The sequence below is a fragment of the Oreochromis niloticus genome, linkage group LG7, assembly GCF_001858045.2.
Source record: "Oreochromis niloticus isolate F11D_XX linkage group LG7, O_niloticus_UMD_NMBU, whole genome shotgun sequence".
In the NCBI taxonomy this organism is placed as follows: Eukaryota; Metazoa; Chordata; class Actinopteri; order Cichliformes; family Cichlidae; genus Oreochromis; species Oreochromis niloticus.
The window spans coordinates 15,435,199-15,457,716 of record NC_031972.2 but is presented as its reverse complement, the minus strand read 5'-3'; the positions used below and the strand labels follow the sequence as shown (position 1 = coordinate 15,457,716).

The 22,518-nt window shown below is 38.6% G+C and overlaps 1 protein-coding gene and 1 long non-coding RNA gene across 2 annotated transcripts in view; both read right to left on the bottom strand.

Annotated features, from left to right (window-relative positions):
* The window catches only part of lamc3 (laminin, gamma 3), a 137,248-nt gene extending 115,412 nt beyond the window's left edge, over nucleotides 1-21,836 (bottom strand). Inside the window, exons 1-2 of the mRNA XM_005454536.4 lie at nucleotides 21,212-21,836; nucleotides 12,494-12,798 (exon numbers count right to left, since the gene is read on the bottom strand). Coding sequence (XP_005454593.1) covers nucleotides 12,494-12,798; nucleotides 21,212-21,599 — 693 coding nt within the window. The 5' untranslated portion in view covers nucleotides 21,600-21,836. The remainder of the gene's footprint in view (nucleotides 1-12,493; nucleotides 12,799-21,211) is intronic.
* Nucleotides 6,862-8,170, bottom strand: LOC112847491 (uncharacterized). Its single transcript, XR_003221051.1, has 2 exons — nucleotides 8,069-8,170; nucleotides 6,862-6,968 (listed from the first exon to the last, which is right to left on the bottom strand). It is a non-coding gene; the product is annotated as an uncharacterized LOC112847491 (long non-coding RNA).
* Nucleotides 21,837-22,518: the final 682 nt, after the last annotated feature.

Here is a 22,518-nt window from a genome sequence, read left to right as displayed (position 1 = left end):
CAAAAGAAACAGTTGTAACAACATAGTATCCCCATTCAAATTGTAATCAATTTAAGTGGTTATAACCTGATATTTAAATTTACATAACAAAGTCATAAAAATATAAAGGGCTATTTTTGAATCCCCATCTATCATCTCTATATGTCTATATGTGGTCAATACATACAATGGCAGTAACAAACAGTTTTTAAATAGTTCGATATAGTATTAACATTACTTTTGCCTTCGGATCAATTCATTGACCTTGAAAGAGAGGTCAGAGGTCAGATGTGACATGATATTTTAAACCTTTATATGGTACTTTCCATATGTTGACAATACACACCACACTTGTAAGAATCCTAGTTTCTAAATTATAAGGCTTTATGTCGATTTTCAACCAATAAATCATTAACTTGACCTTAAAAACCTTTGTGCATTTGAGGCTAATTTTAATGGATTACTAACATGAGCCCACTCTACACCCCTACAAAGTTTTATCAGAATTCATTCTAAACTTTTTGAGCTATCATGTTTACAGACGCACATGTTATCATAGTGTTTACCATGGAAACTTTGATTTTGTCTGAACTAAGAAGTAGTAAATACCAGGCCACCCTTTCCTTAATGTTTTTCAGTTATACCTGTAGTTTAGCCACTTGATTTTTTTAATCACCTATCTCTAACAACTGCATAGCAATGAAAATGTGTGTAGTTTATTTTTCTACTACAAATTCCCTTAAATGAAGAATGTATAATTCTAAGTCTCAACCCTGTGCAACTCTACAGATGACTTTTGTGTCTAAGGGAGACTCTATGCTTTCTTAAACAAGCTGAAATCTTTCAGATGCGAACATTTCTAACCAAGTCTGTGCAACTTCCTTAATCCCAATGCTGTATTCTAAATGCAGCACTGCAATCAAGCAGGACAAGCACAGAGAGTCAATGACAAGATCTTTAGCCTTTACTGGTCCTGTTTTTGTGCTACAATACAATCTAAAGCCTCTCTGAAATACTTCAAGTAAATCCTTCCCTCTCACGTAGTTTATCTTGAAGAACTTTAGAAGTAAAACAAAGGCTGGAAATCTAAAATGCCTGGTCAGTTAAAGGCTTTTTAATTAATGATTTTATTACTGCCACCTTAAAAACTTGTGGTACATAGTCTATTAATAATATTTTTTTCAATTGGCAGATTTTATTTGCTAGTTCAATGGTAAGCCTTAATAGACATGTCTAATAGACATGTTGATGGTTTGAATTAAGTATTTATTGATTTTAGCTCAGAGTGATCAATAGGAGAGCAGCAATCAAAATAAAGATCAGCATTTTCTAAAGCAGCTGTAGTAAATGACACCAGGGTTCGTACGCTTTTTTCAGGGTCAAATTCAAGCACTTTTCAAACCTAGAATTCAAGGATTTTCAAGGATTTCAAGCACCCATACGAACCCTGGACACGTCTGTGACATTTGTGGGATGCCTTGGATTTTTTTCCCCTTCCAGTCGTTAACATTTTCAATGTAAAAATGGCACTTTGTCTTTTACCTCTGTGCATCAGAAAAAAAGAAGCTTGTAAGCATATGGCAGAAAGCATTCACACAGGTGCTAAAATGTGAGTGTTTTTAATTCATATCCACATATGGCATTTTAATCATAGTCACACAAAGTGTGGTTTAATGAAGAGGCTTTAGGAGATGAAGGACTTCTTTAGAGTGTATGATTTCTTGAGACATTATTTTGCAAGGCTGCCAGATTCATAGACAACAACAGATGTGCTGTTGATACCGGGTACATAAAAACAGGATTTCTAACGATGAAAGCCCTGCGAGTAGCTGTGAGTTTAGTCTTCTGGCTAATATTTGCTAATATTGATCAAACAGCTAAGGCTGGTAGATCATTAATCATCAGTATTACAAGTATTTGTTTAAAATCTGGACACATTCAAACAATCAGAAATTTCAGCTGACAATAAAACCATATGAAAAGTCAGGAGCTCATTTGGGCTCCTTGTCTGGGAGATGTTAACACCTGTTAAAAAAGTGTCATAGAGTGAGAGGCAGGGTACACCCTGGACAGGTCACCAATCTGTCACATGCAGAGACACAGGCAACCATTCACATGACCCCCCTAACAGCACGTCTTTAGACTGCGGGAAGAAGCCCACACAAACTCCACACAAACAGGTCCCGGACAGTTGGTGGATTTGAACACAGGATCTTCTTGTCGGGAGAGAACAGGCTTAACCACCGCACCACCATGGTAGCCATTTCTAACACATATTGATACAATATGTTAAATATATTCGCTAAAGGAGAGCAAGACGTGAGAAGACTATTTTAAAAAGGAAAATCTACTACTAGACTTTAACTTATTTCTGTTTAGTTTGTATACAAATGAATAATGAGTATTTAAAGTCCCCAAACAAAACTCAGAGACAAAATGCTACCAGACAAGACAAATCGTAAAACGAACATTTCAAATAACATACCTACGTGCATATATGCACTTCCCTTCCTTGTTCCTGTCTCCTTCCTTTTTACGGCTCTTAATCTTGTACTCAATTAAGGCATATTATGGGTTTGTAACTCTAACCACCGACGGTTTTAATTGCTTGTTTTCTTCCTGTTATAATAGTATTAGTAGCTCAAGCGGGAAGTAGCATGGCAGCAATAAAGAAACCTGTGCTCCACCATCTTTGTTTTGCTGATTCACTGTGTGGAAAAAAAAGCACTCCTTTGCATTCCACCAGCTTTGATTTAGCATCAAAGAGGATGGCTGATGTCTTTTTGTCTCTGCTCACTACACCCATCTGTCCCATCACCCTTAAAATAGAGAAGGAATGAGAGATTGATCCGTCTTTTATTCTAATGGGAGAACAGATCACAGTCAATTATGGGTCTTCTCATCTTGTTGTTTAAAACGTGGCGGAGAGTGGATGGGGGGAGGTGGAATGAAGGAGAGCGGGTGTTTGGCAGGTCTGTTGAGAGATTTGCCACCCAATCTATGTATTCTTAGCTTATATTGATTCCGCACTGCTCTATAATCAGTGGGTCGATGTCCTCCAAAGCATACTGAAATACAGCCAGCCAAACCATTAGTAGTCAAGTTTTAATGTAAGTAACACCTCTATGCCGAATACCTACCCCCTCAAAGATCTCATGTTGCTACATGGTTTCACAGTTTAAATAAAAACATCTTAAGGTTCAAGAGGCTAATGAGAAATGCCAGTAATCCACGTTGTTTGAAAGGGTAATTAAGCACTTTTTCAAAACAGTGACTGGTATGGTTAAAAAATATTATACATATATATATATATATATATATATGTTATATATATATATATATATATATATATATATATATGGGTCTTTATATAAGACCCAGTATAGTAAAGCTTGTGCACTTTTGAAATTAATTACAATCAACATAAGTAATTAGAGGCTTAAGTTGTCGAAATGAGCGCTGCACACCTGCAGAGATGGCAACTCATTAAACAGTAAATAAATAAATGATTGATTTATTTAACTGGTGAAACATTATGTAATAATCTTCTTTTGCATTACTGCAATTTTCCACAGCAGTGGTCATTAATTGAATTAATTGAATCATAATGTGTATGCAGTATTAGAACAAAAGTATTTATGCTGCGCTCTACTTCACTAAGCACAGAGCAGGCATATCAGAGGAGGGGGTGGGGGAACCAGGCAGGCAAATCGAGCTACACGGCATCACACCGTACACCGGAAACATAGCCCACTCTTCTGCTCACATCATATACCAAGCACACCCTCTGAATTTAAGCAGAGTTTTTTTCCCCTCTGACATGTCAGTGGCACTGTTGCCTTGCTTTGCTGCCTGCTGTTTCAATCAATCCACCGCCCCAGCATACACCTGTAGGCTCTGGCGGATATTTACTTATCACTCCCCAGGTTTTCTGTGTAGTATATTTGTGAGCTTGGAGCCTAGATGCAGAACTCTAAATGTATTCCGCTGCTGATATAAATCAATCATTTTAAATGGGAGCTGCCTGACTGCATTGATTGTGTGGAATCTTACTGGGAGATTTGGCCCAAATTAGTTTGTACACATAAAATTAATCATTAAATAAAGTGGATCATATTTTGCATACTTCCTTAGTTAAGATTTAATGCTCTGAGATACACTAGATAACATTACAGGCTACATGAGAAAAACTGAATACTGTTGAATAGAATAGACTAGTATATAAGCTGGTGCTGACTGACATACCCATGCAAACCTAACCCGTTTTTCTTTTTACAGATGGAATCCTGTTAAGCCTTTTTACACACTAATGCAATAACTGATTGATTTTTCTATTCAGCTGGTCGCAGTGGTTCCACATACACAGCACTCTGGGAATTATCACATAGATGTTGACTGAGGAAGAGACACCAGAATCAAAAGTTGCTCTTCCTCTGAGACGAGCTGTAACTGTGGACACACCTGTGAGTCAAACTTTGCAAGACAGACAGATACAAGAGTTTGTGTGTGAATGAAAACAAAATCAGTTCAATCAACAGCCCTCATATACTGTATACTCATAGGCCACCTGTTTCCCTGCGCAACACAAATCTGATCAGCCAATCAGATGCCGGCAGCTCAGTATATTTAGCCATGTGGACATGATGTCAAGATGTCCTGCTGATCTTCAAACGAGCATGAGAATATGGAAGAAATGTGATTTGAGTGACTTTGAACATGGTGGGGTTGTTTGCCCTATAGTGCAAACTGAGCATCATTAAATGCCACATGCATGACTATTGTTACTGTGTCCATCCTTTTATGAACACAGTGTACCGATCTTCTGACGGCTGCTTCCAACAGGATAATGCACCATGTCACAAAGCTCATGTCAACTAACAAGGTGTGCCTAATAAAATGTCCAATTTCCTGAAATCTACACATCTATATGCATCTGTGCTGTATCACACATATGGTTTGCATTCATGCTTTATAGCACATACTGTGTTATTGAAAAAAAAAGTTAGGCTGTTGTTAGGTTGTGCACCTGTGCATGAAATGGACTTGAATCGGTGCGTCCCATTTCATAACAACACTTTTCAAAACCACAAATGTGAGCCTTGTACACATGTATATCTGTTTTTAATCTGTAAGTAAATTCAGCAGTTCATGCCAAACAACCCAACTCTTTTGGCTTGTTTGGCATCGCAGGATTATCAAAATGTAACAGATTCAAAATCTAGGCAAGTATGCCTCCTAAACTGAATTTTAGCATTTCTGTAGAGTAAAAATACTCCTTTATATTGTTTCCATGGATCATTTGAGCAATAGAAACAAACACCATATGATGTAATAGCAGATCCACGTTTAGTTGGGGCACATGTCAGTCAAATATGTACTGTATAAAGTATAAAGACACCTTTTTGGTTAGTTGTCGAAATTCTTCAAGATGAAACACACGATGGACCCAACAACATGCACACATTATGAGGTTGGCGAACATATAAGATTCATTAGCTTTGCTAATGATTTCGATTTTTCCTTTTTTTATGCTTTTAACTTTCCCTCACACGACTTCTAACTGAACTCTAGTGGTCAAAAAAGATTAAAGTGTCCGCAACACTCTGTCTTTCTTTCACACTAGTTATAACTCTTGGACTACCTGTTTCCCATTCCTCCTTTATATAATCCTTAGTCCCTTAATTACTTAATCCCACATAATCCTTTCATGGCGAGAAAGGCATTTCTTTCTGTCTTAATTCATGAAGCATGTATTTTCAACTGAAAAAGTAATGCTCTTTTCACAATACCTCTTGAAAGCAGCCTGTCCTTCCAGCCTAGAGTTTAGCCTGCTATTGTCCCGGGCTGCCGTAGTCAGAGTTTTATAAGAGACGGATACAGAGGCCAAAATAGCAGCACAGCGGTGAATGGCTAGTGTGAAGGGATTAATCAGAAAAAGACAGTATAATAATTTCTAAACTAGAAAACTGGGGTGCAGCTGTGTTTTCTAGCAAGCATTAAACTTCCCTTATGCAAAAAAATAAATATATAAATAAATGAATAGTGGCTCCACCGGCATAAGAGGTGAAACAAAGTAATACACATCGGAGAGGAAAGAGCGCGAGAGATGCAACAATGAAGCGGGAGAATAATGGGAGTGTGGAGAGAAGATCCTTGTGCTTGTGGAAACATCCAGAGAGGTCTTTTTTTGACAGTGGGTTAAGAGGCTATTGCTAAGCCACAGACATATTTATTTTTTCATTCACTCTCCTTTCATTGTTGTCCTAGTGGGACAGATGGAGTGGAGTCTTTTGGAGTCCAATCCAGTTCTCTCGTCCCTTTCCTCTTTCATGCGGCTGTTTGTCATCTTACTGACAGTTGCCTGCCACACAATGTGCCGAACCTCTAACAACACTAAAGCTAATCCAATAGTGCATTTCATTTCTATTTTCACTGCAGCGAGATGCAAGGGAACCTTACATAGCAGAGATGTGGTGAGAATGTCCTTATCCTTCTCAGCGCGGCTTAGCTCGTGCTTGAGAGATGATGTGGCTTCAGTCGCTGCCTTCTACCCTCCGTCTTTTCCCAGTTTAAAATGTGATCACTCTTGAAGAAAGCAGCCTCTTTCTGCTCTGCAGGAGGTGGCACAAACATTACCCATTCAAAGAGTCTTAGTTGAGGACTGGATTTTTTTTTCTTTTATGGAGACAGCGCGTGGCAGAGGAAGCATGTGTGTGCTGTAGTGGAAAGGGGTGGGCACCTTAATTGGATCTGAGGTGTGGTCAAACTGTTTTACATATGGGCAGGTTTTAACAAAAAGTTTGTAACACTGACAAATGACTTTGTGAATGATTTCACGAAGATCTGAGTAATTTTCACTGAGGCTGTTTTGTTTTTTTTTTATTTAAAATCCAATTTGTATATATTCAAATATTCAAATCAAATGTTCCTGAAACGAGCGAGCGTGGGGGGATGAAAGCCTGCAGACAACCATGAACTTCAACAGTGAGCTAGAATGAAAAAAGACCTGGATTTAGTCATGTTACGAATAAATCACCTTAAATATCATTTGCAATGGTTGTATACTGTAAACAGAACATATTGGCAGGATGAGCAACACAAATCGCCCCCCACCATTCTTATGTTTAGGGTAGGTTAGGCAAGGTTAAATTGCATATCCCCCAGATATCCACACTAACTCTTCTTATTTAATGATGCGGAGGAGGACAGCTTACTTTACAGAAGTGCTAGTTTGGCTCTGCTAGGTGTACTTTCACACTAAATTTTTGGAGCAAGGTCAGATATAAGAATGTGTTATTATTATTTTTCTGGAAGACATTGCACAGGGCAGGAGGAGATCTGACTGCGGACTGATCACCGTAGAATAATCCATCTACTATGACTCTTTGCAAAAGTCTTGACTTTCTTGTAACGTTTTAAAGTGGTCATGAGTAGAAGTTTCCCAGGGCCTGTTTCAAGGTCTGACAAAGTTTTTCTTCAGACACTGTGTCCTTTTTAAGCCCTTTTACACTGACCAATTAATCATTCAAGCATTTAGTAAAAGGTTCCAACTCAAAGGATGAACCTGTTAATGATATGCGATACTGAAAATGTTTGTGTGGATTGAATGCAAAGTAAACACAGGGCCAGTATTGCCGATACAAGTACTGATACTTTTAACTTATAAAGTCAATTTATGTAGCGGACAGCAGTGTGTCGTGATTAATGAGATGAATCGTCATCAATTTTCTGAATTCTGAACACATTTTATTGACCACTGAATCATTGTAATTTTTACTTTCCATAACAATTAGTTACCACCATGAAAACAAACCTTTCAGCTTTTTTTGGATACGTGAAATGTAAATATATCTGTCACTAAAGCACTTTGGGTAAACTGTCATGGCTGCAGCTGCAGTCATGTGGTGTTTGTGAAGGAAGGACCCAAAATACAGGCAAAGGCTGTGATGCGAGTCAGCCTTTATTTACAATTATGGCAAAGTGGCAAAAACATGAAATAAGGAACGGGGAGCTACCAAAACCTAGACTAGGGAGAACTAACCTCATGCAAACACAAACTAAAAAACCAAAACGTAAAACACTGGGATACCTGGAAGCATGAGGAGACAAAAGGTGCAGGAACACGGGGCGGGACCAGCAGGGACGACACGGAGAATGTAGAGCAGCGAGACAGAGAGAAACACCAACTAACACAGATGGACCAACAACGAGCACAACACACTATATATATATATACACATGGAGGTGAACGAGGAATGGCAAAACATGAGGTAGGCACAGCTGATCCTAATTGACATGACGAGACAAGAGACACAGACCTTCAAAGTAAAACAGGAAATATACGCACACAGTGAACAGAGGGAACACATGGGCAGGGATGACTTGACACTAAACAGAGGGAGCACAAAACCAAAACCTAACTAGGAAAACCTTAACAGAACACCTAACCAGAAGAACATAAGATAATATTCATTAATACAAAAGCCCTGAGTCAACAGACTCAGGTCCATGACACTTCAGTTGTTTAAATGGGCTGTAAAATGAAATAGATCTGTCAACACAAAAAGGTTATTATATTCAGACATTTGTCGTAGCTCATGTTTAACTTCCAGTAAAATAATGTATGAATTGCACCACAATTCAGTGGGCAGAATATATTATCAGAATATTTGAATATAGTCTAAAGATAATTGGTCTGCTAATGTAGCAAATGACGACCAATAACACTTTAACATTTACTAATGCTGAAGATCCAACATCAGTCATGATTGAAGCATTACTTTCACCAATATCTAGGCTACCTGGTTATTCTTTGCCTCTCTGAAAGACTGTGACAGCAGGCTCTGGGTCTGTCTGAGGGATTTACTTCCTCCTCTCTTCAATTCTTTCAGTGCTTGTTCTCTTTTTAGTGGTCTTTTATGTCTTTTTATAAGTTGGTGGTGTTGCCACAGTAGTGAATTTCCTACCAACACACATTGCAGTTTGCAGTTATTTAATGTATGTGTTTAAAGTGCTCCAACCCGCTGCTTGCATCCAAAGAAGAACTTTGAACATCCTTCAGGAAGCCTGGAGAACTATTCATGAAGATTACTGTGGAGAAAAGTGTGACTGTTTATCATTTACAATTGTTCCTTCTTAAGTCAGTGAAATAAAGACATCCTTTTATTCTTTTATTGTTGTGAATCTTTGAGTAAAGAAGGGAAAGTACAGTTCCTTCTGATTAAAAGGGTTCTATGGATGATCTAAATACTGCTAAATACTACTAATTTACATTCATGTTTCCTGCTTACTTGTAAGGCCAATAGAAATAGAAAATAATGGCCTCTGAATTATTGTGGGCCTAAGTAAAATTTTGATAAGCTTGATTAAAAAATGCAATGTAATTTTCATCTAAATGCATGCAAATAAGTATTAAATGCAAATCCTAGTTGATATAATTAAAGGAAAAGGTTAATTTTAGCATTGCTTAGTAGAATTTGTCCACTGGAACCAGTTGTAAATGCCAAATAGCCAATGTACAACTAGCCAATGTACTCTAGTATTGGGTACTGTGGATTTATTTGACCACAGTTTGTTTCCATGGCAGAAGGATGTGGTTCTTGCCTTATGTGTGTCATATGAATATCTGTAACTCACAACTGTTTTGATTTAAAGGTTGCAGAGGCCTGGAGCTTACCCTAGCTGCAATAGTTCAAGAGGTGGGGGAAAGCCTGGACAGGTCGCCAGTCTGTAAAGAGCGTTAGTTTGAAGCTGAAATTCTTATTGTGTATAATAACCCAAGTTACGGAGGGGACGGAGAAGGTGCCAGTGTTGTGAAAAACTATAAACTGGAAATGATATATTCTCAGGTTGCTTTCGTGTTTTACACTGGTGTGTGCACGACAACCAGTGTACGCAACCCATCTGTACACGAGGCCTCTTGTTCTCTGTCACTGTGTATTTGTGGGGGAAGGTGAACGAGCCCCACCCACAGTGAAATTCATGAGCATCGAAGCAGTGGGACAAGAAATTACAGCAGAATGATTGCCATCTTATAAAACTGAAGCTTTCTACACAGCAGACGCGGCTCCTCTCTTGGTTAGTAGTTATTTTAGTGCATCTCGGGTCTGTCTTTTCATCCTCCATTTCTCTTTACTGTTCTTGAATGTTGCGATTGAGCTTCTCCCAGCTGTTAACAAACTGTTATGTTACCTGCACTTTTGATTAAAACCGCAAGTAAGAGGGATCGCATTTAATAGAGGTCCATTCTCCCTGCACTCCTCAGTGCTCCCGGTGGTTCTTGATAAATCAATATGCAGGAAATTTTTACTGGTATAGCACCCAGCTCTATCTACAAAGTTATGAAAATAAATATACACTTGTCTTTACGTGTGCTTTGCATGAAATTTAAAATATAAAAGTTGTATTGCTTTCAGCTCACAGCTCACATTACTTTGCATGTATGTATAATTTATGTCATTTCGAGTGAATTTATGGCTTTGAGTACTTAAGGTCCAGCTAAAAAAAAAATAAATAAATAATAATAGTAATAATAACTCTCTCAGAATTACAGAAATAACTCACAAATTCAATGTTCTGTCGTCCCAGGATGCCAGGACGTAAATTACTGCCTGTCAGAAAACACTGGCAAACTCGGAGAGATAACGGTCCTCTTCTAAAAAGGGAACAAGGTCCACATTTGGTAGCTGGAGGGCTGTTGGTGAAATAAGTCACCAGTTTGTCAGCCAGGAGCCGTTGATTTGTGTCCAGTTTGGGAGCATTGTGCTTTCCTCTTTCCATTTCACTTGCTTTTTGCTTTGGATTTCACTCACTGGTCTTATTAAGCACAAAACAAAAGCAAAAGAACAAAAAGAGAACTACTTGGTTACAATTAGGACAAGATTGTGGTTTGTGGTGAAATGCTCCATTTAACAACATTATCCCTGCAAATTAAATAACGACACTAACCCAGTATGTTAAATTTGACGCCATGGGGTCTTTCATATTTGTAACATACACGTCACCAGTGCCAACATCCAGTGTGTATCAGTGTGTGTTAGTAAGTTGGCAGTGGCTGTAGAAAAAACAAAAACCAGCTGCATATGAGTCACCGGAAATGTCTTGCTTGAAATTTCTTTGGTTAATTTATACGATCCACTGCTTGCCCACAGCTTATTTTGTTTCTTCATCCACTATTTTGAACCACACACACACATATGTTTCTTTCATATGTTCATAAATAGTATTAGTAATGTATGAAGCATATGGTTCCTTCAGTCTTGTAGGATCTCTCTGTCCTAATTAGACAGCTTAATTTATTTTGACATGATTACTTTTGTCTATTTAGAACATACAGTAATTATCGAAGCTTTCTGGTGGTCAATACTTAATAATAAAGGAATTCACCCAATGTTTTCCAACTTAAGTTGCAATATAGGAAACATGTGAACAGATGCATGCATGAATGCATACTCATTGCACCATCAAAGCAAAAGGAGTGGCTGCATAAAGTACTTTATTTTCTCATTTTTAGACACGCTTTACTGTGCCCACCCCTCCCAGACTCGCCCACAAGAGACTTCCATTAATTCAGCACAGCCCTCTCAAGGCTTCATCAATGTTAATCAGAGCTAAACATAACATTAGATTCACTTCAGCTGCTTTGAAAAAGGCTCGAAGGCATGCATATACATGCATGGCTACAGGATGTTTGTTTGTGTGAAAGTGTGTGCAGTCGAGAGGTTTTGATAAAATCAGTGCTTGAAAGGGGGGGCAAGAACATTACATGCACTTATAAACTTTACATCAAGTTATGCAGTGCTGTTAACACTGTTATCACTGTTATCACGCGAGCAGCTGTTACGTCCAGAGAAGCCTGCTGCTACCGCTTACTCTCACATTTAGATATATAATTATTTCCTCTAAGAAAATTAATATGAGCAGAAGCTAGCACCCATTGTGGATTCTCATCAATGTAATGTATCAAAGTGAAACAAATATTTTTTTTCATATTATATCTACATGAATAATTTCCATTTATGATAAATATGTATTTTTGAATACATGTCGGATTTTTATTTGTTAAAAAGTTTTTTTCTTTCACTTTGCTACAGTTTATGATTATATTAAGTAAAGAAAACAGCTTTGAAAATCAGTGGCAATGGGTATGATGGAGTGGTAGATTCAAGTTTTAAAATTGTGGTTCAAATCGTCATAAATACATACAGAGGAGAGGCATAAGTGAGTGTCTATAGTCGACTTTAAAACACTGAGGCTCTGTCATGGTTTGGGGCTACAGTTGAGCAACTGGTGTTGGATATCACGTCAAAATTGATTCAATTATATACACAGAAAAGTATAGATATTGATCCAGCATGGAATGCTATCTGATTGGCAAAAGTGACATTTTAGCATAACAATCATCCGAAACACACTGCCAATGCAATAACAGCATATCTGGATAGAAGAACACACGATGAAACACTATCAGTCATGAATACATGTATACATGTCACCTAACAAAATGCATCCTCACCTGCAACACCAAGCTTTGGTCAAAGTTGTAGGCACTGGGCCGACCTTCCAGTGTGGAGAAAGCCACGTTTCCTCCAGTGAGGGGCGAGATATCGCTGAACTCGTCTGTACATAAAGCAGTCCTTTCATTATCCCCTGGGCGAATGTAACCTTTAGCGTCTCGCCCGTAGGTCTTTCGACAAGAAGCGCTGTAATACTGGTAAGGTAACCAGGGCCCATCGTTTTCTGTACGCTTGTAGATGGCAAAGCTCTCTGGTCTACTGGTGTAGAATTTCAGTCGTATGTAGGTTATCTCAAAGGATTTCCCTGTGGAAAGCAAATAAAATTATGAATTAAAAGGTCTAAATGGGTACAGACGATTTCAGATTTAATTTGTGAAAAAGAAAAAAGCAATCACTGCAACTAGTAGCTCGAACACAATTGAAGAGATGCAACCAGATTTTTTGTTTGACTTGCTGTTGAGAATTTAGCAAATCTGTCCGTCTTGTGCTGTACTTGTTGCATTGTAAATGAAGAAATACAAAGTGTATCGTTGGTTCAAAATACATCAACTAGATCAGCGGTCCCCAACCTTTTTTGCACCACGGACCAGTTTAATGTCAGACAATATTTTCACGGGCCGGCCTTTGAGGTGTCGCAGATAAATACAACAAAATAAAATGATTCAACCCAGACAAAAACTGTGGTATTTTGTAAAAATAATAATAAACATGAATTCACTGTCTAATTGTGTAACTTTATTAGCAGCGTCCTCCTGAAATGCCCCTTAATGCTCTCTGGTCGCTATGGTAACGCTTAAATATTTCTTTTAAAATAAGACAAACAACTACAACACGGGAAAAGACCCAGGGAAACCGATTTAACGATAAAAACCCTGAAAGCCATAAATTTCACACCCGAGCCTCAACTCTCGCTGCCCAGTATCAAACAAGTCACGGACCAGTACAGGTCCGTGGCACGGGGGTTGGGGGCCGCTGACCTAGATACATTTGTGATGGTATGAGAGGAAGAGGTTATAAAAGGATGCCACTAGCATTTGCCCACCCGCTCGTTTGCATGCCAGAGTCAGGAGGGGATATTTTTCTTTACAGCACTTCCTGTTTAGACAACTGCAGTAGGGAGGTCAGTGATTAATGCTATAGCTCTTGTCCTAATATAGAAAGCTGACATCTTCTTCCTGAATCAATGCTTCTTTTTGATTGAGGGGTGTTATTACCCCCACTGTTTACTCACTGTTGACAGTTCAAACAATAACCTTGGAGCCATATCGTGGGGGATTAACTGGGTAGACACAAAATGAAGTCATATTGAGACCAGAATGAGAAGAAGCATGTAGAAACTCTCTTAACAGTCTTCTTCAGTGCACTCTGGGGTATTTTTTCTACATCATTAGATACTAAGTCTCAATCGCTCTGCACATTCGTGGAGGGGTGCTATCCGCTGGTACAGCCGTAATGACATCTGTTGCTATTTTTCTGCCAAGTCAGAGCTAGGCATCTTTGTCTCTTGTCTCTGCAGAAATCTCTAATGGTATCATTCCTTTGGGATCTCTAAGATCATTTAGCTTTCATTTACTCACTGCGTGAGGTGAGCTCAGCCCTGCTGGGACTCAGGCAAGAGACATAAAAGATGCACAAGATGAAGCAATTGTAGGATATCCCCTGTGATGAAATGTAGACTAATTGCAAATGATATTTGTACGTTTTTATGCTTAATATTTAATGATTCATGATCCATATTCACTCAGGAGTGCATTAAAATATTCATTAGTTTATGTGGGCACAGCAAAGGGATTTTTTAGTTGTTGAATTTAATTTAGCAAAGTAACATATAACAAAAGAGTACCTGTCCAGTGTGTACAATGCTGAAATGCATCCAAATAAGTAGCATTTTTACACTTCAGGGATGTAAAATGAACATCTAATCCTTTTTGTGAATAATGTGCAATTATATTTTACTCTCATGAAAAACTCTAAAAGTTATACAATATTAAGTGGTCAAAGAAGTGTATTAAAAATCATACTCCCTGAAAGTAGTGTTGTAGATATGTACTACTATGTAACTTAATACCAACAGGGACGTTATTGAGCACTGAAAATTAAGTTTGCACGGCCGGTAAAATAGCTTTGTTTGACTTTACAGAGCAGATCTAGAATCGTGTGCATTAAAGATCCAGCCTAAGCTTTGAATGTTTTCTCCAGATACACGAACACACCGTGGATATTTTGACAATGTTTACTGAGAATAAGCACCGTATGCTGGAGAAGTTCAGTGTCTGGTTTGTTCTGACTCATCCATGTCAACTTGACACAGCTACTCTCATCTGCCCAGACTAAACCCAACACAAGCACTGTAGACTGTTTACATTCTGTTTACTCTACGAGCAGAGATTTTTGAAATCAGCAATCAAACGTGGGAGTGGATTTGTCCTCTGATTATGCTATATCTCAGAGTTTGAGACCAATTCTTACTCTGTGACAGGATTACGTGTCCTATGTGAGCCAATGCTCAGGCTGTGAAGGCGTCACGCCGAATGAGGCAGACTTTTATCGTTGTTTTACATCAGAGACAGGATGTTGCTTTTCTTTCACTGCGCTGAATGAGAACCAGCTGCAGACATTAGTGGGTGCTGTTAGAATGTGTGAGTGTGTGTGTCTGTGTGTTTGTGTGGCTCATCCAGTCTTTGTGGGAAAAAACCTGACCCCAATTCCTTACCAGCAAACTGCCTGGCATTTTTTTTCTTTTCCACCCCTTCTTCCTCATTATGTTTTGTTTACTCCCCTTGAAGCAGCCCGACTCCCCCTTTCCTCTTAACTCTTCCACAGACCCGCTCTGACCTGGCTGCAATGTGTGTCCCTGCGTCCTACTGCTGTGTTTATCATCGCCGCATTTGCCTGCGTTCCCTTCAGAGAGCGCTTGTTTTGTTTGGAGAGGCAGAGGGAAACAGTGATGTCTAAAGAACCCCCCGCCAACAACCCAGATGGATCACAGAGTTTTCATGTGAACCAAAAGTATGCCACGCATACAAAATTTAGGGATGTTCAGTTACATCAAAGTGTGTGATGTGAAAACTTAGTCATCATTCACTTAGGAATACAGTGTCAGGATGGAGGCATCAAAGCCGCCGGGTATAGGAAAACAAAGTTGGCAGATAGGGCAGTGGGAGCAAAGGTCAGTTCAGTCTCAGGGAGACAGACTTGTAGGTGCTGGAATAGTTAGAAGAATAACAAACTCTCCAATAACAAAGAAAATACCTTTGCAGCAGCAGGAGCACTGCCACCTTTTTCCAGGAAAAGAACTAGCCAGAAAATATAAACAACAAAGCCTCAAAGCTCAGTCAGACATCTGCTTGCTATTGGAAATCAATACTCTCCATTTGATTGAGGTACTTCCTGTTTTCAGAGCACGTGATGTAACCGCTCATCTGTGCACTGACATTTTCAACTTCTGTCATCATTTTTGTCCTTGTCTCTTTTTTCTTTGAAACACAACTTTCTGACAGGGAGCACTCATCGTCCCTCTACAGCATAGGTAGGGGAAGATTGGGGGATAAAGAAAATGTATGTGTGAACAAGTAAAAGACTTCCCTGAATGCTATCAGCCCAAATAAACTTCTGCTACAAAGATACTATAGATACATGTTATAGACTATACACACTGAGAATATAGCTGGATAGATTTTACTTAAATTCAGAAAAAAATCCATGCATTCCTCTTTTACCAAGTGAACCAAAGCCCTCACTCCCAGACAGGCTAGGCAGGCAAGTGGACACTGGCAGACACTTCTCCAATAAACCTGTAACCCCAAACTGAGAATGTAGTCGAGCTATCTCGATTATAAAATATGTGATCTGCTGCTCGACCTCTGGATTTATTCTATTTGTTTATTGATAATATAGATAGTCTACCAGTAGCTGTACATTAAAGCAAGATATTATAAAATAGTAGGGCACAAACCAGAAGGTGAGGGCTGTGTCAGAGTGAAGTAACTCTGTTATGTATACATATTTCTGGGAATACGTCTCTCAAGGTTCTTGAGAAGAATATTTAGAATATTTAAATGAAACATGAAAACAGATTTATTAACATTTGCAACAATTTAATGAGAGGTAAGTTAGGCTAACACACTTACCTCTCATCTTTTCTTTCCTCACAAAACCGATAGATCCTCCACTTCTTTTAAGTGGAGGATCTATCAGTGCAATTCTTAGCATATTTTGGTTCCTGCAACTGGTCCGTCGGGTTATTGTCTCCCCAGAAACACTTCCCTTGTGCTTTTGTAAATCTGCTTTTTCCTATTTCTGTTTTTTTTTTTTTTCCTATTTCCGTTGTCGTTTTCCTACTTCTGTTGTGTTTTGTGTGCTTTTGCACCATTTTTCTTAATGCTGGTGTTTTCTTAGTTGCAGTCCATTTGGCCTCTCAGGGCCACCGTACATGTCTAGTTTTTGCGCTATACTGAAGTGAACTGACTTTGTGTTTAGAAAGCAGTGCAACATTTGCAAATCACCCATAAAACTAACTGCCTACACTGAAAAAAAGGCCATGTTGGATTTACTTGATTCAATAGTGGACATTGGTTGCACACAAATGTTTTGCTTTGGCAAAAACTTAAACAAATGAGTTAAATCAATACAACTTTTTCATATTCAATAAACATGCGCATTTTGTGTTCATAAAACGCGATTGAAACATGTTTAGATGAAGTAAGTTGAGCTCTTGGAATATTTAACCCTTCACAATTTTGTCATTTTATTTCAACACTATTCAATAACTTTTACCCCAATACTACTTGGTCACTTAAATACTACATGTTGTCTTCATATTACATAATGTTCAACAAAGTGTAGATCCTGGTTACCATAAAAATTGAATGGATCTACAACAACTACCATCCTCCTATCTTTATCCTGGTTGCAGGGGGGCTGGGAAATAACCCTGAAGTGATAGGTTACAAGGCAGGGTACACCCTGGACAGCTCAGCAGTCTATCACATAGAAACAAACAACCATTTGCACTCACATTCACGGGTAATTTAGAATCACCAGTTAACCCCTAATTCTAATAACTGCATGACTTTTAACTGTGGGAGGAAACCAGAATACTGAGAGAGAAACCACTACAAACTAGCCAGAATGTGGATTTGAACCCAAGACCTTCTTACTGTGAAGCAACAGCACCAACCACCATGCCAACAATCTAGGAAATACAGGAAAGCTCTGATTTCCTGTATTTGATGCAGAATTTTTTTGGGTTTTGTCCTTGACAGGTTAATCCACAATAAATAGCGATAGCATACACGTGGTGTGTGTGTAGTTGTCTGCCTCTTATAACTCCAGTGATTTTCCTGCAGTTTGACATCTCGTGCGATCTTGTGAATTTCATGAGTTCAGCACCTAACCACTCTTACTAGATTGTATCATGTCATCTCAACAAGAACAAATTAAGTTGTTGAATTTCGTACAGATCCTACATGATTTAATTACCTTCATAGAAACATGAAATTATTGTGTTCAAATTACAAGTCAGACTTTTTTAATGTAACAACAACCCAATTTACTTTTTTCGGTATACCAAAAAAAGTAGAGGCGGCTGCTCGACTTGACTGAGATGGATGTCTTCCTGAAACCACGATCCAAAGAGCGCGAGACTGAAACCGTGCACTGTCGCGGGATTTAACATTGCTACATTATTGACTTAATTCACTTGAACATGATATGAACAATTTAATCTACCCTGTCTGCATATCACGTAGTTTCTACACTATATAGTTACACTTAACTTTAAAGCATGAGGCACTTGTGTTAAATACACGAAAGATGCTTACGTAAATCCAAGAGCTGGCCAATCCCTTTTTTTCAGTGTGAACACTATCTTGGCATTGTTCTCACACGCTACTTTGCCCCAGTTAGTAAATCTTAGTCTTCAGTGGCAATCAGATGAGGCTCAGACGAGCCTTATAGGCAGCTAACTATCCGCTAAACCAACAAAAACTTTAAGTGTAGTTTTAACCTTATAAAAACTTAGTAAAGGATTGCAAAAGTCCTGCTCTAATCCAAAGCCCAGCTCATTATAGTGTGTCTATAAACTAAAATGGTTCAAGAAAAAAAGTGGAAAGTAAGATCTTCTCTGTTCTCTGTTTGTCGTCCACCTACTGCAAGTTGTTAGCCAAATCATACTAACATTAGCCAGTTAGCTAGTGGGACAAGCAAGCCTGGAAACTTCACCAAAAGGTTGGTAATACAATGTGGTACTGTGCACATGACATTTTACATAAACTCTTAACTGATTAAGTTAAATACGTGGAAAATATGTTGCTAGTAATACTGCAATTTTGAATTGGTTGTAAATAGTCAGGCATGGGGAAAAAAGTCTCTTCCTTAGCAAACATCATAAAAGATGTTGCCAGCTGATTACAGTGCTACTGATTAATGTGATTTTTCACATAATTTTAACAATAATTTAAAAATGGAATTGTATGTAAACTCTAAATTTTGCATTGTTATTAATAAACAGAGAAATTCAAAACCCAATGTTGGACATAACAGAAAAAAGAAAAAGCACTTGCTTGTCATTTTGTTGGAACAAAAGAGGCATTTAAATAAATTCCACCATTTGCGTCTTTGAATGAAGTTTGTTTTATAAAAATAAAACCCAGAGGAGATTTCTAGCAATGCCATTGTACTGAAATTGGCAACAATGTAATTAGAGTGTTTTTGTGAGATAGTTCCCATTTAATTTGAGTGAATTGAGTGGAACTGCAAAAATAATCATTTACACCTGCTTTTAACCCAAAAAGGGCACTTTTGTGAACATCAGAACATAATAAAAAAAAATCAACAACGACGTGAAAAAAAACAATTGTATGTTTTTCCTCCTTTTAGCATCTAAAAAGTATCAACTTTTCCTAAAGTTGACTTTGTGAAGTATGAGTTTCAGTTGCTAGGTATATCTTTCATATTAACTGGAATACAGACAGATCTCATTTTAGTATTCAGGACCATTGTCATTTTCAGGACTATTGTTAGCTGTGTAGGATGATTTGTTGTGGGTGTGCTGTCTTGTTAACAACCTGCCTGTGGCATAATATAGGAAGAAGACACTGCTGACTTCTCTTCATTTGGGAAAAACAATTTTATGTGTTTGGACTGTTTCTGAATTTTTTGCAGGCAGAATAAAGCCAAAAAGGAGGAGATCGGGAAATTTCTCTGTTCAGACTTTGAATCAAATGTGCTTAATATAATGCTTTGCATAAAAAGTAATTAAAATTAGATCAGTGTTAAAATTGACATTATAAGAAATACGCTAAATATTTTTCCTGGGTATGTCAAATACATATATGAACCATCTTGGTGATAAGAGACCTTTAATTGCAGAAAGTCACACAAGCCCAGCTCAAAAAAATAAATGGAACGGGGAAAATAATTGCATAAAAAGATTTGTATTAATGCTTTATAACAGTAATCGCCACATTTTAATTCAGTTATAGTGACAAATGTGCTGTGCTGCTTATTTCAGCAGTTTTGCACAGCATGGTAATGGGATAATGATGTTAATGGCTGGAGTGAGAAATGTCAAATGTGTTCACAGTGCACAAAATGTGCGTCAGAGGCATTTTTTCAGGGGGAAAGAGGACACAAAGAAGGCAATTTAAAACAAAAACAAAACAAAATCATATGATTACTGTGTTGTTTTTAGCTTGTGTGTCAGATTTGCTGAAAAAGTCCCAGGAAATGCAAATTAATTTACCTTCCTGACAAATATCTATTGCCTTCCAAATGTGGTTCATGTAAATGCCTCGCTAACTTCCCGTGTCCCTCTTCTTGTTATTTTTCTTATTATAAGCTACTTACTGCCTACGTTTTCTCTAAAAAACACATGATGGCTTCAGTTTCATTCATAGTCGGTTCTATATTTGCTGCAAAACTGTGAATTTAACCTGTAGCAGAAGATTAATGCTAATATGTAATGACACCATGTGAAAGTGTGGATGTCAAGTTTTGAAAAAAAGGTTAGATAACAGCCTGATTTGTTTTTAATGCTATCTATGAAGGCTGCGTGATGTGGTGCTATCAAAGTTTGATTCTGGGCCAAATCATATTCTTAAAATAAGTTGAGTGGCAGCCAGAACTGAATGGGTTCATACTCCATGACAGCATGTGGGCTAAATTAACGATACTGTGGGGCTGAAGACCGTTACTTGGTGCCTGTTTATGCATGTCAGATGCAACTGTAGGTTCTCTTCATCTACTATAAATCCCACCAAATTCTCAGACATGTTCTTGTGAAAGTGTCCTCAGTGAAATACCAGAAGTCTAGGCTATGTCTGGGCCAAAGAGTTAACCTCAGAGTCAAGGCGGCCTAACAAAACATGTGTTCTACAGCACATCTGTGTTGGATTAAAGATTTCTCCATCAAAGGCCTTACAATACACAGAATAATGCATGAAGATATGTGTGTCCAGAAACCTAAAAAGCTGATGGTATCAAATTTCAGTGTGGAAAAAAAAAAAAAAAAATCCCTAACATGTACCGTATTTCTGTGAGATTCACACCAGACTGGAGTCTATCTGCAGTCTGTAGAGGCTCAGATCATCAAAACAACAAATGCGGTGCCGTATTATAAGCATATTTATACACAACGTTACTATAACAGACATTCTATTAGACCAAAGTAACGTAAAGACATATTTAAATTAAGTGTTCAGGATGTGTGCTCTTACCGAGGTGAAGGGTGAGGTTCACGGAGTTGGGGTGTTGGATACGAAAGTACATGGACTGACTTTGCCACCACGTGGGCTCCTCATTCCGGTGGAAGTCTGTCAGGAGGTTGGTATTGTGGCTCAGGTATGGATCTGAGGCATCACAGATGTGGCATGAACGAGTTGACCCCGTCTGCATGCAGTAGTCCTCAGGTGGAGAACCACACACATTGGAAGCCACCACAGTGCGACTGAAGGCAATATTCTCAAACTTGGGCATACAGCTGCTTGGCACACCCTCCTCATCATAGCAGGAGTCCATAGCAGCCCAAACAAAAAGGTGTAAGTGCAGATGAAGGGAGAGCACAAGGGCAAAGACAAGAGGTCTCACAGTAAATGATGTATCCATGTCTACAGCAGTTACATTTACACTCCACAATCAAACATCCACACTATGTTTTGACAAAGTGATCCATACACATGAAGACCCTGATTTGAGAAAACAATCCAAGAATAGGAAATAGGTCCAGCTCAAAAGTTTCTTTGTCTGCTCTTTCTGGTGTGCCTCTGTTAGATCTCCCACATATGTTCTCCCTCTGTGGAGTAGAAGTTTATACAGGAACTTCTCACATCGGGAGCAGCATGAGGCAGAGGAGGGACAGGGGTGGGGGCTCGAGGATCAAACGGTTGATAAAACTTCTCCACCTGCTGGTCGATAGACACATTACACCGTGGCCAGCTTTAGATTTTGAGTGGCTATGGGTGAAAAAATGTCATCTGAAAGGAAAACACATTCAACAGCCATTTAAATATTGCAGCACCGAGGTTGTTCCACCACCAGTAAAAAATTTACTTGGCAGTTGGCCCCACAGCGGGGCATTGTGATAAATGCTGACTGTAGTGATTCACAGTGGAAGACTGAAGGTGCTGAAACTGTCTGGAAAATTTCAGCCGGCACGGGTCATCTTCATAAAGGGATGTTGCTCAGGGGAGTTCTGTGACCTAAAGGGGCAATTTATTTTTAAAAAAATGGAGGAGTGAAAGAGCTACATTGCTTTTTCTGCAGGATCCACTCGAGACCCAGCCATTATGAAAAGTGAAAAGTGGTTTGCATATCTTTGTAATTCACGCTGACTGCTCAGGCTCCTATAAAACATCCATCAGCGTTTGATGTCACTCAACCAGCAACCTCGAAGCCGATAGCTGATAACTCACCCACTCTATTGTCTTGTCCGAATACAATCACATGAACCACAAGAGCTAAAATATAAACCTTTAGCATCAAATATTAGTCATCACACCAGTGCGTGACGTCACCCACTCTTGCA